The sequence below is a fragment of the Ptychodera flava genome, chromosome 13 (genome assembly GCF_041260155.1).
Source record: "Ptychodera flava strain L36383 chromosome 13, AS_Pfla_20210202, whole genome shotgun sequence".
NCBI lineage: Eukaryota > Metazoa > Hemichordata > Enteropneusta > Ptychoderidae > Ptychodera > Ptychodera flava.
The window spans coordinates 38581576-38594266 of record NC_091940.1 but is presented as its reverse complement, the minus strand read 5'-3'; the positions used below and the strand labels follow the sequence as shown (position 1 = coordinate 38594266).

The window sequence follows — 12691 nt, the reverse complement described above, 5'->3', positions numbered from 1 at the left end:
ATAAAAATTACCAACAGAATAACAGAAATATACAAGCAGATCAGTAGACGTGTGCAATTTTATTCATCCGATATATATATATATATATATATATATATATATATATATATATATATATATATATATATATATATATATATATATATATATATATATATATATATATATATATATATGTGTGTGTGTGTGTGTGTGTGTGTGTGTGTGAAAATACTGGAGGGGAATCTTAAAAAGAACACAAGTTTTTATTCTGCAGCTATATTTAATACATACTTTTTATTCATGTTAGCCTGGTGGTGAATACACGATTACAGCAAGTGAAAAGCAGTCATCAGCCAAAACAACTTTAAAAAAATCTACAATTATGAAATGAATACTGTGTGCATCCTGTGAATAGTTTACACTGCACAGGAAGAGAGTCCAAACTACTGGTATCCCCATTAAAGCATAAATGGAATGACACATACCACAGTACAAATAATGAAAAAATTCATGGTACCATCATGACTTGCCATGCTATCTCAGAGGGGAGTTCTTTACTAAAGAAGTTTCATTGCATAGTCCCTTTTGGTTCAATAACGGAGTAAAAATTGCTCCTGGAGTTCTAATGTCTTATAAATAAATATTATTCAAATTCACAATCCTAAGGACCTTAGAAAGTTTAATAAACTGAAAGTCACTTTCAAGGTCACATCCAACAACAGTATCTATCTCAAACTTGACATCTGCTATATTTTGGAAGAAAATTTTCAAAAAAATAATAGCAAAAAAAAGACAAAAACATAAAAAGTAAAGGACCACAGCTGGTAGTTTTATAATTAAACTTCATTGATAAGTAGAGTGGGTCTTGTATCTTTGCCTTGAATGGTGAATATTCAGAGTACACCTGGAATTACATAAGTCTCAAAACATTAACTTTATACTGACTCTTTGTTTTATCCTGAAATGTTATTACCCTGGAAGCATTGAACAACAACATTAATTTCTGCCTCATTTGCAAGACTTGGTTCAACTTTTGCAATACATTTCAAAAATATACATATCAATGTTGGTACATAAATTCACATACTGGTAATCTACGCACAAATTCAGTGCTGCCTTCATTGAGTGCTATAAACTGACTCATTGTTGTGAAATTGTAAAATATATAATATTTCTATGTACAAAATTTACAAAAATTACCCATGTAATATTTACATGAACTTTATGACATAACAGCCCACGGTGAACACGGCAAGTTTGTTGGTCATTTAAGGTGTTGCAGATACAGTCATGTGATGCACTTTTATACCGCCCTCTTGAGTGGAAACTGCAATATTAATATCATACTTCTTTATTGCAATCATTGTGATCTATGCAACTTGTAAAACTCAACAACAAACTTTCTAAAATCATTTTATACCACTCATAATTCATAAAACCCTGGCACATCAACATCATTGAATATAACCTGCCAAAGAATTCACGGGAAAAATTCAACTTTTTGCTTTAATGCATCACTGAATCATACAATATGTGAGAGTTGTAAATATGCTCTGTAGAACTTGATAAATTCAACACCACAAGCTGAATTGAACTATTTTAATTGTTTTCTGAAATATTCCCAAGTCAAGAAAGGTTACAGCAGAGCCAAATCAGTAACACTAAAACCTCTTGAAAAATCTACACACAAGTGGAGTGGGACTCCCACTGTATTTGCAAATGGACAGAAACAGCGCCCTCAAAGTTCAGAAAGCAGTTTCTTTCCCTATAGTTTCCCTGTTTTGACAACAAACATCATGATCCAGATTTTGTGGGGCCATTTTCAGAAATGCAGCATCTTGCTGTGTTGCTATCTTTTCATAATATCACTTAAATTTAGCAAAAAGAGATCTGAAACATTAGAAAAAGTTCCTTAGAATGATAGGTACAGAGAGAAAAAGTTGAGTGTTCATGGGAATTTTACTTTTTCAGTTTTCTCTGTGTAGTAGTTTCTACTATTGACAAAGAATTTTTCCTCCTGAATCTCTAATCATAATCCACAGAAAAGCATGGCTATGCCCTCTGTATCAGTGTTCTTTCCATATAATATCCTGATGCTCTACAACTCCTGAACTTTGTCTCATCTTTCCGTGTTCTCATCCTCGGCATTATCTTCTTCACCTTCTTTCTGGAGGGACTCATCCGTTTTCACTTGATTGTCCTCCCTGTACTCTGTCATAAACAAGCTACATAACAGCACAGAAATACTGAGTGAGTACAAAAGTTATGCAAAGGTACAACGATATGCTCACAGCTTGAGACACTTTCTTTACAAAAAGCTAGCAAGGCCAGTAGGAATTACACAATGTATGGAGGCAAAAGGAGTCCCTCACAGAGCATGCAGACAATGAACGATGCAGAAGGCTTTCAATCAAAGTTGATTTTCAGTTTGTTGAATTCAACAGTCCTGTTTATTTTTCAAACTCTTTCTCACCCAATACGATTTGAAAGCCTGTATGACTAAGGCAAAATCCTTGCTATGTGCCATTGAATAAAACTACCCAATGATTCTACAGTTAAAATGGTTTTAGTTTGCAAAACTAAAATGAGTCTGGCTACTTACTCCTCTTGTTTGTCCCTGTTTACTGTCTCACTGTCAATAAAAAACAAAAATACTTCATGAAAATACAGAACAGGAACACTTACAAGGAGCTTGTTTGTTACAGACAGTGACATCTCAGAGGCATGACTCTTCATCACAAAAACACTAGCCTGCAGATATTTCTCCGTGCCGGTGCAGTTTAGCATAAAAGAGACATGAATGGTCTTGCATAATAGAAAGGAGATTTAAATTTCTGAACCACTGATCTCTACTGCCAGCAGATGAGATTTAAGTCGTTGGCTACTGCTGTAGGGAAAATTCTGGAACCGAAAATTTCTAAACTATGCAATTTCTGGGTAACTTGCCAGGTATTACACAATAAAACCTTGATAAGATTATTTATTATAATGAGTATGCCCTTTGCTCAGACAAACAGGAATTCTTGCAAAGTGATAAAACTATTTAGATTATGGTCTATAATTGAAGTGAAAAAGAAAGAAAATTGAAGCTGATATACCTTGGTTCCTCTGTGTTGTTTGTGTCTTCTGCTGATGTTTTGTTTTCTTCAACTTTAGCACCTTTATTGCTATCCTGTAACATTAAATACAAAACTGACCATTTAAACACTACCAAGGGCCAAGCTGTCCTTTCATTTTATTAGAATTTCATACTGCACATATATACAATAATTTTTTCCTGATATTTCCTGGTACATATTTACAAAACATTGCATGTAGTTGATGAAAAACATAAAGTTAATAAAAAAGTTACAAAACATGACAGACACTACTGTTCCATCTTTCACAGCAAGTTTACCTAAATATTTACTGTTGCTATGATACAGATGATGTTGCAATGAGAGCCCTTACACTGCTGTCTTCATAACATTGTCATTTGCTATTGGATATTGCTGTGATACTTCTACATGCCATTGTTGATATGAAATTGTAACATACGGCATTGAGGTTGCCGTAATGTACCACATTATGTAGTACTTGCTTCGGCTGTAATGTTGTAACACTGCCACATTATATGATGTTGCCATGATACTTAAACATAGACAATTTCTGTTGCCATGACACTGCCATATGACATCGGTATCACTATACCTAATGTTGTTACATTATATTTTGTCATCACATGTGACGTTACCATGACACTGCCATATGGCCTTTGATGTTGGTACAATACTATCAACTGAAACAGGCAATGTATGAGATTGGCAACTTAAAGGCTCACAACTCACGGATGCAAACGAGACCACCTAGTAATTCCAATCCTTTGTTGTAATGGTACAGCAGGGTACAACAGCCATAATTAGTCTTTTGAAAGACTTTGCATAAGAAGCCTAAACTGCTTCAATAAAACCTAAGAATTTGCAAAACACAATCAGATGAAATGCTGAAGGACTAGCCTGACAGCACTTTTCCTACATTTGTTGGTAAAGTAATGAGCTTATCTGTTCAGTGTTACTGACAGAAAGATTCAACTTCCTATAATACAATACATCTAGCAGTCCAATGCAAATTGCATAGCTTTGAATAAAATCCATGACCATGCATATTCTGTAGTTGAGTTTTGGTCTACCTACACACTTGAAAACATGTACGTATTTTAATGTTTGTAATTAGAAGCAAACTTGATTGGTAGGCTTTGCATACTTTGGTTACCAAGGTTTCAGTAGCTATGTTTACATTCAGGGGAAATGTCACTTGGAAAACAATACATATTATTTGGATAATTATGAAATTCCGGTGCTGCGTTCACACCATGACAGAACGTGAATGCCAAAAACACTATATGCTTTGGTTACTACGAGTTTCGATTGCTGTATATACATACAGCAAGTTTTACTCAAAAAACATTTCATACTGTATAAATTCAGAATTGATCACAATCTGAAGACATGTCACATTTTGCCTATCATTGAGATGCATCAGTAGATATAGGCTTGAATTTGGAAGCAATCTACCGTGTGTATTTTGCTCAGTCCTGAACATGTCTTCATTCATTTTTTGAATAGAATACACTCTATTACAATATTTCTTTCAAAGGAGTTGCCCACCATTGAATTCATGCCAAATTCTTTACCCTGGTACACATGCATGTCAGACATTGTTACTGTCGATGGAAAATCAATGTTTTCAGAAACATTTGTTCATGCATTACGGTATTACCACATGTGTAGCCAGCAATAGACATGGAGGTACCGACTAGACAACAAATGTGAGCAAGGAGATCAACTGTATTAGAATGATAGATCAGCTGGTCTGCCTGTGATAAATATAAATGGTGAGACAATGTAATAAGAAAAGTGTTGATATGAAAACACCATGGCAAGAAATGAATGTCGTGTACATACCTCAGGTTCTTGCTCAACTCCACTGTCATAGCCGTCTTCTTTCTCTTGTGGTTCATCATTTGCATCACCACCTTCTGCTCCAACTTCTGCAGCATCTGAGGACACAAATCGAGAAAGTGTGTGGTTTATGATGTATATGGTGATACATATGTCAGAAGATTCAATCTGATATTAGAATTTCAGGCCAGAATGTTTACCATTTGGTCGTTTCAGTTGTTTGATCAAACACTGCCATTGGATTCTGGTAATCACATCAACATCATATTAATCACAGCATGGCCAGAACTATCCTTGCAACCCTATGTCATAAAATGGTTTAGTCTTATTGCCATGACAACACACCTTGGTCACCACCATCTTTGTCTTCTTCTAAGTTACCAGGGATGGATGCTTTAGCACTACTGGAACCAGCGGCTTTGAACCTGACCCTGGCACCAGCCACACTGTCTGAATCTTCAGTGCTTCTAGAACTTGCTGTACCAGCTCTTTTTTCTATACCATTCTCAAGGCCAGGTTTATCATCAGTGGCAACTCCTATAGTTGTACTAGCTGCTGCTGTGCTTGAAGATTCTCCAGTGTCTGTGATTTCACTGTTTGCTATGGCAGGGACACCCTGTAGGGATAAATGGAAAGTTGAGAAGACCCAATGATTGATGGGTAAACTTCAAAGAATGTGACTTGAAATTTGAAATTGTCAATTCAGGTGTTTTCTGTCATGATTTTTCATTGCAATGACTATGGTTGGAGTTCAAATGTTTGTACAGTATTTAGAATTTCCACTTTAGATGTAATGATTGATACTTTCTCATCTACAATTACGGCATACTTTAAACTAGATGTAAAATTTGTCTGATTCTAGTAATTTCGTTTTCAATTCATACAGATGTCATGTGGCATTTCTGACTTTTACTAGTACAGATTAGTCATGATATATAGATCACATTTATTTCATTGAAAGTCATAAATTGCATTTACTTTTACTATAAAAAATTGCTTTAATTTGGTCCAATTGTCTGTAAGTTGCAACATCTAGAATCAACAGGTGGTTTTTTGTAGAACTGGAAAAGTAAATTTCACTCTGTGATTTAACAATGACATTTTGTAAACTGTAAAAGAGTAAATACATTACTTACATCTAAAACTTGTCTGTCTGCCAGGTACTGGTCTCCTCTGCTTGCCTGACTTCTGGGATAGATTTGACAAAGAATGCAGAACACAGCAAAGCAAGACAACAAACCAAGCGAGGTTGTAGGGCAGTAAGCAATGTTAGTCAGACAATGGTGTTACATAGACATAGTAAACACACAGAGGCAACATCACCCAAGATAAAATGAAACATTGGCCATCATGATTCACATCACAAGATTTACAGCAAGCCAAAAAACAAGCGCCCACACATGCACAGACAAGCAATGCAGATGAGGCAGTAATTGACGGGTAAAAGTATAGTGGGGTGTGTAATTATTGAGTTAGCAACATCATACATGACAGAGAAGCAGATGAAAGAGGGAAAGAAACAAGAAAACAGAAAGCAGTTAATATATCGAACAAACAAAACAATTTATTTCCTTTTTCTTAACAATTGCAACATAAATATATGTAATTCAGAACATTCCATATATGTATAAATATACCATATAACAAATCTTAATGAAGCTTATAACAGTCAGATCATTGTAAAAACACTATTTTCACTTAACCAGCTAATAGTTATCCATACAAGCATATATTTTTTCTCTGAAGGACTACAGACATTGGAAATATACGAAATATACAATGTAATTATACAATATTCAAAATCTTCAACTTCATGTCTTGAAACAAGTCAAATCATGAAAAGTAACAAACATCTAAATTTTAAACGCTATACATGTGATGATATAACTCTAGTTCACTTTACAGGATTTGTACATTATAAACATCAAATATATTATCAATTGTATTTAGTTTATATTCTATTTAACACTGAACTTTATAATAAATTATTATTTTTATTATTACAATCATGAGTGAAATTCCTTGTCTTTAATTTTAGAACCAAACAGAGGCAGAATGTATCAACCAATCTGAACTATGGACAAAAAAAGCAGTGAAAATTCCAATTCATCTAAACCTGTTGCCAAGGAATTAGAATTTATTATGAGTCAGTTTTTCATCATGTATTTACATCTATTAGAACAAATTTTGGTCATTGTGTTAATTTGATTAAAGGTAGTGTTTGCCGATGGTCAGTGTGTGGTTGCTGTCTGGACACAGAACAGCAGCTATTGTTGCTGAGTGTACAAGGTTTAACCTCTGACCCCTGGCCATTGGCCAGGAGTTCCACTCATCTTAGTTGCTGGGCTCAGAAACTAAAGTACGTGTTCAATTATTTCACATGACAGGTTAACACAGGGTTATTGTATCTAACATTTTATCTCAACTTGAAGGTTTAAGAGAGATCAATAATTCAATTTTAGAAGTAATTATCCCTAAACTATGTGACAACAGTTACTCAGGAACTCAAGAAAACAACATAACAACATATTTTGTATATACACAAAGCCAACGTGGCTGAGTACATAAATATATTTCAACATTTCTTGCAATTTTTTCATTTTAAATCTATCACAGTAATGCTAAATTTTACACGCTGTACCTCACAATACTTAATACTTTTGTCGATAAATGAATAATAGTATTGTTGATGCAGCCATTCACACCCTTTCTTATCTACTCCTCAGACGCTATCTCTTTGCCTTTTGTTTTTTCATCAGGCCTATTCTGATCTACATTCACAGCATCTGTGGCATTAACATTTTCTTTCTCACTCAATACATCAACTTTGCTATTATCTTGACTATCTTGAGCTTTTTCAAATTCCTTTGTCTTTATTTTACAGCTGATGCCCTGCAGCTCCATATCATTCATGTAAATAGACAGTCTGACAGCTATCTTTCGTTTCTCCTCTCTGCTTCTCTCAGGGAAGGCCCTGCCTTTCATGAGATGGCCTCTGACTACAGCTGGCTCTGTTTCCTCCTCAACACTCTTGTCTTTATCTGAATCTAACTTGTTTGTTGTCAACTCTAACTGCACTATGCTAGGACCTTTCTTCACTTTCAAACCTACATCTTGCTTATTTGTGTGCTTACGAATGGTCCTCACCCTACAATGCAAATTTATCAAGTGTTATTGCATAATGGTGTGGAAAACAAAATTGCCGTTTTTTGCATTTACCACTGCTAAAATACTAATATATGGTATATCCCTCACTACCTATAGGCTTGATATATTTAGAAACAGCCTGACATAATTTAGCATGCCAGAACATGCTTAAGATGTGAAGTACCAGAAAACTACTGAAAATGCTTCAGCAAGTCACAGAAATATTTTTTGAAGAAATCCTGGTTCAGAGACCTCTAGCTTCATGTCTGGGTTTTGTCTAAGAGTATAAACAGGTGTTAAATGTAATTTTGTTATGAGAGAAAGCATATATCTAGGAAACGCACTATAGCTTGATTTAAATGACTGCTTTATCCACGTTATGCTTTGAGAGAGTTGTGTCATTTGCCATCTCAATTACAGTGAATTAGTAACAGGATACTTGTCCACAATTGTCACAGCTGGCTGAGTTCCTTTCAAATTTGCATGCACACAAAACTACATGAAATCCAATATACACTATGTTACACAATTTGTAAACAGGTATTTTTGGAAATGTCTCTGTTATTTACAGTGATCACTGCTAAAGAGAATTATGTATATTGGTAATTTTTTTCTCATGCAGGGAAACTTTTGAGTATGCCAAACTGTACTCTATGGTCAATCTCTTTCTTTGTTAAAGGTAGACTGATCATCTGTTTATTGATGTTATGTCTGTTGTCATTTGATCGTTTTCACACACAATGTCCTTCAAACTCACTATGTTGGTAATCAATACTGTATTTTAACAGAAACCAAAAAAAATTAACAATTGATTATTATGACAAAGTTCAGCAGTCTTTTATATGATTCATACACAGCACAAACAATTAAAATGTTTGCTTGACTTAATGAAGGCTGAACAATACAATGACACAATCAAACACTTGGAAACCAATTCATCAAGTCTCAGACAAGGACCAAATAATACTCACAGTGTAATTTAAGGTAGAATGCACCTCGGGAACAGATATTCGGACTCTCAAACTTTTCCAATTCTTTTCTGATCTACCACTTATGGGGGTTCATTTTAAAGCTCTTGGTGTAAGAAAACTTTTCACCGGCTTAGTTTTTTGAAAATAGAAATTTTTTTTTTTCTCTATAGAGTTAACACAGGGATGGTGGCCATTTTGAATTTCAAATATCGGTGAATCTTGAGCAATTTGTTTTCTCTAGTTCCACAATTTACACAGTGACCCCCGATTTTTATTCTTGATTTTGATAGAGAATGGTTGAAAGATTCTTTGAAGAAAATTTGAGCAAAAGTTTAAGTCTTTCACTTTCAAGGCACGTACTAAAGTTTAAATATTTTTTCAAGAATACAGAATATGCAATCATCTGATGTGGTTCTGAGTCCATACTTTCTCATAGTTCTGAATTCATTGAAATCTTGTTTTCGGCTACACATGAAGTTGAAAACACCTGTTTTTTCTTGACTACAGTCATTTACTGGTCCTATGACCTGTGGTGAAATCTCAGACCTCTAACAACCTATCTACTGTCACCACTGCCTACTGGTACTTTGCCAATTTTTTTCTATATTTACATTAATAGTACTGGTATACATTCAAATATAATCACACTATACACCGCTGCATGAGGTGATTTGACACCAAACACATCGTACTGTGGCTTTATAAGTGCAGTGGTATATAATAAAGTACCTACAAAAATAATAGAATGATTAAAACACTTCTATGAGTGGTTTCTCATCCACATTATGATGTCAATAAGTAATGTACAAAAGTTTAATTTGATCCATGCATATCTATTGAACACAGGAATCTGGTTGATTTGATAGAGTTGTGTTTCAATCATTTACCTTGCTCTCAGACTGCGACTACTACGGCTTCTTGACAGCTCTTTTAGCCTTTCAAGTTCTTCATTATCTACTAGATACTTGTTTTTAAGTGGTACTGAAGCACCTGACATGTAGTAGGTTCTGTCTACACGATGTGGAATTATCTGTGAAATCAATATGAAACATAAAGTATGAAAAACAAATATGAACAACTCCAAATTGTGGCTTGTTTGAACTTAAATGCTTACTTGAATAATAGCAATAAAAAGCAATAAAAGGGAGAATGGCTGTGGTTTTTATGTCATTTTTATACTTTATAATTCTCCATCTAGTATGTTGGAATAAAAAGTAGAGGCCTGACAACATATTGCATTGAGTGCAATATGCTATGTCAGTCTTGACAAATGAGCTAAATCTTACTCACATTTATAGTTGTATGCAATAGCATTGGGCAGAACACACATACAGACTATGTTGACAAGCTGAATACTAGGTATTTTGACATGATTATGGGAATAAAACAAGAAACTGTATTCTACAAACAGAGTTTGAAGGCACTCAGAGTATATAAAATAGTACAACTGAATTAAGCGTTAAACATACAGGAAAGAAAAGGATATTTTGTGTATTTGTTTGATTTTCTGTGTACCAGCTGAAATTGAGGTAACTTTAAAACTGTTATCAGGCTCCATGACTTCATTCACACATCAGTGAAACCAAATAGGGAACACATGTACATAGCCTGGGGTTACTAGACCTGTAATCCCAAGCCTAATGGAATAATCAGATTTAGGGATTATTTCAACCAGGCTTTTGCTCCAGTATAGCAATACTTTGGCAAAATTTAGTTTTACTTGTTGTGGGATCAAATTTTGTGGATTTTGTCTGGGTAGTGACTGCTCTTCAAAGAAAGTCAATGTAATATTTGCCCTATAGAGCTTTGTTGAAATATAATGATGTAAACAATAAGAAACAATACTTGTACTTACTTCTGAAGTTCTTTTCAGTGCTCTACTTTTAAGTTTGGCTCTTGATTCAATTTCAAATCTTCTCTGTTGCTCACTCCTGGCCTTCAATGAACTGACTCCTTCACTTTTACCCTCCCTGTTCATGAATCACAATGTAAAAACGTTTTGAAATCTAATTGATATAATAATCATACAGCATTAACAGATAAAAACAAAATCTTTTCATAAATTCTCTGCAATTTCATAAGTAAATTCAAAGTACTGTACAATATTCAGTGTAGCATGATTGGTATTGACCATTTTCCATTGTGTACAACAGTCAATTCCAAGTTCAAAGTGGCATATGTCTACAAAATACAAATACTAAATATCAACAAGAAAATAAGCTTATTTCTAATTTCTGAAAGAGTATCTGATGTTGATAAGTCAACACATCTCACTTCTACTGTCTGTGATTTACAAGATTTTCTCAAACATTGGAATTCTCTTAACACAATGGGGAAAACATAGGTATTGCTATGTCTTAATGGATAGTGTAATACTGCTTCCCTAAGGATTTGAATATGTGTCTGGACAGACCACTTTTTAAGGAAATTTTCAATATGTCAATGAACTCATAGAGGGACATAATCGTCCAATTTATGTACCAAATTTGATGATACTAGTACCTCAATGTCTTAATAATAGTTTATATGCAGCAGGTTATAATGAAATTTGAGGTTTTCTAGGAGTGACATGATGACAATTAGAAACTGCAGAACATTTACAGAGGGTGGACATTTCATGGCAGACATACCTGCTTAGTTTGCTGTGTGTTCCTAGGTATCTGTCAGAGCATATTGAGACTGACTTGATACCTCTGGATGGTGACACTGAACTGACTGTCCTACCAGTTGGACTTACACTTGGTAGAGGAAGCTGTTTCACTTTGGTTGTTGAACTGTCAATACAAGAGATGAAACCAACTGTGAACACTGAAAATATATCTGGATAATCATGATAATACCTGGTATTATTCGTTCCATTAAAGTGAATATATTTTGAGGTTGTACTTGTTAGCAGCTACTAAATGATTTCTCTGAATCAACTTGGTGAGCAAACACTATCGCTGTGTGGTGTTATGGTTCAACTACCTTTTCCAAATCTGATAATTTACTGACAATTTATCAGTGTTCTGAATAAACTACTATATTGATTCCATGTTTACCAAACAGACACAATGAACATTATCCATGTTACAGATAAATCAAACAACTCACCACAACATAACAAATACCCACACATCTTTGTGAAATGGAGATCACAAGATTCTAAGGATATGTGCATGGCCATTTTGTGTGTACATCATGTCATTTGATGATTCTTAGATCTAATATGACCAAAGGGACAAACTGTTTGATGAACATGGAGACTGTTATCAACAATAACGAAGAATTTATCAGGTTCCCTTATTAAGGTAGTACGCTACCATTCTATATAGGAGCGCGCCCTCTTTTGTCCAGAAGATGTACATGTTCCTTTTAGGCTACCTAACCTGGTGAGCGTGAATTACAGGACAAAATGGCAAAAAATCATGCTAGTGACCTTATAATATTTCTTTCAGAAGTTTTTATGAATCAAAACAACTGAAATTATATTTTTGCACTGAAAATCGACAGTTATTTTTATTTTGAAAGATCAGTAGAGAATAATTAACAATTGTAGCTCTGACATAATATCAGTAAGCTAGAGGGTCAAATCTCAGGTCTAAGAAAATTCACCTTTTTTCGTCACTTTTTGCTGTTTAGCAAGAAAATTTGCGCGGTGACCCAACTTTT

The 12691-nt window shown here is 34.4% G+C and overlaps 1 protein-coding gene across 6 annotated transcripts in view; it reads right to left on the bottom strand.

The window, feature by feature from the left end:
• Positions 1-257: 257 nt before the first annotated feature.
• LOC139148424 (uro-adherence factor A-like) overlaps positions 258-12691 on the bottom strand; it is a 36416-nt gene continuing 23982 nt past the window's right edge. For 3 of the 6 annotated variants that reach the window (XM_070719878.1, XM_070719876.1, XM_070719880.1), the window contains exons 4-12: positions 11671-11814; positions 10896-11010; positions 9928-10070; positions 6059-6110; positions 5268-5538; positions 4926-5020; positions 3081-3154; positions 2585-2614; positions 258-2207 (exon numbers count right to left, since the gene is read on the bottom strand). In XM_070719878.1, the coding sequence (XP_070575979.1) occupies positions 2102-2207; positions 2585-2614; positions 3081-3154; positions 4926-5020; positions 5268-5538; positions 6059-6110; positions 9928-10070; positions 10896-11010; positions 11671-11814 (1030 nt within the window). In that variant the 3' untranslated portion in view covers positions 258-2101. The remainder of the gene's footprint in view (positions 2208-2584; positions 2615-3080; positions 3155-4925; positions 5021-5267; positions 5539-6058; positions 6111-9927; positions 10071-10895; positions 11011-11670; positions 11815-12691) is intronic. The other 3 variants (XM_070719879.1, XM_070719877.1, XM_070719881.1) reach the window with 1 other exon arrangement.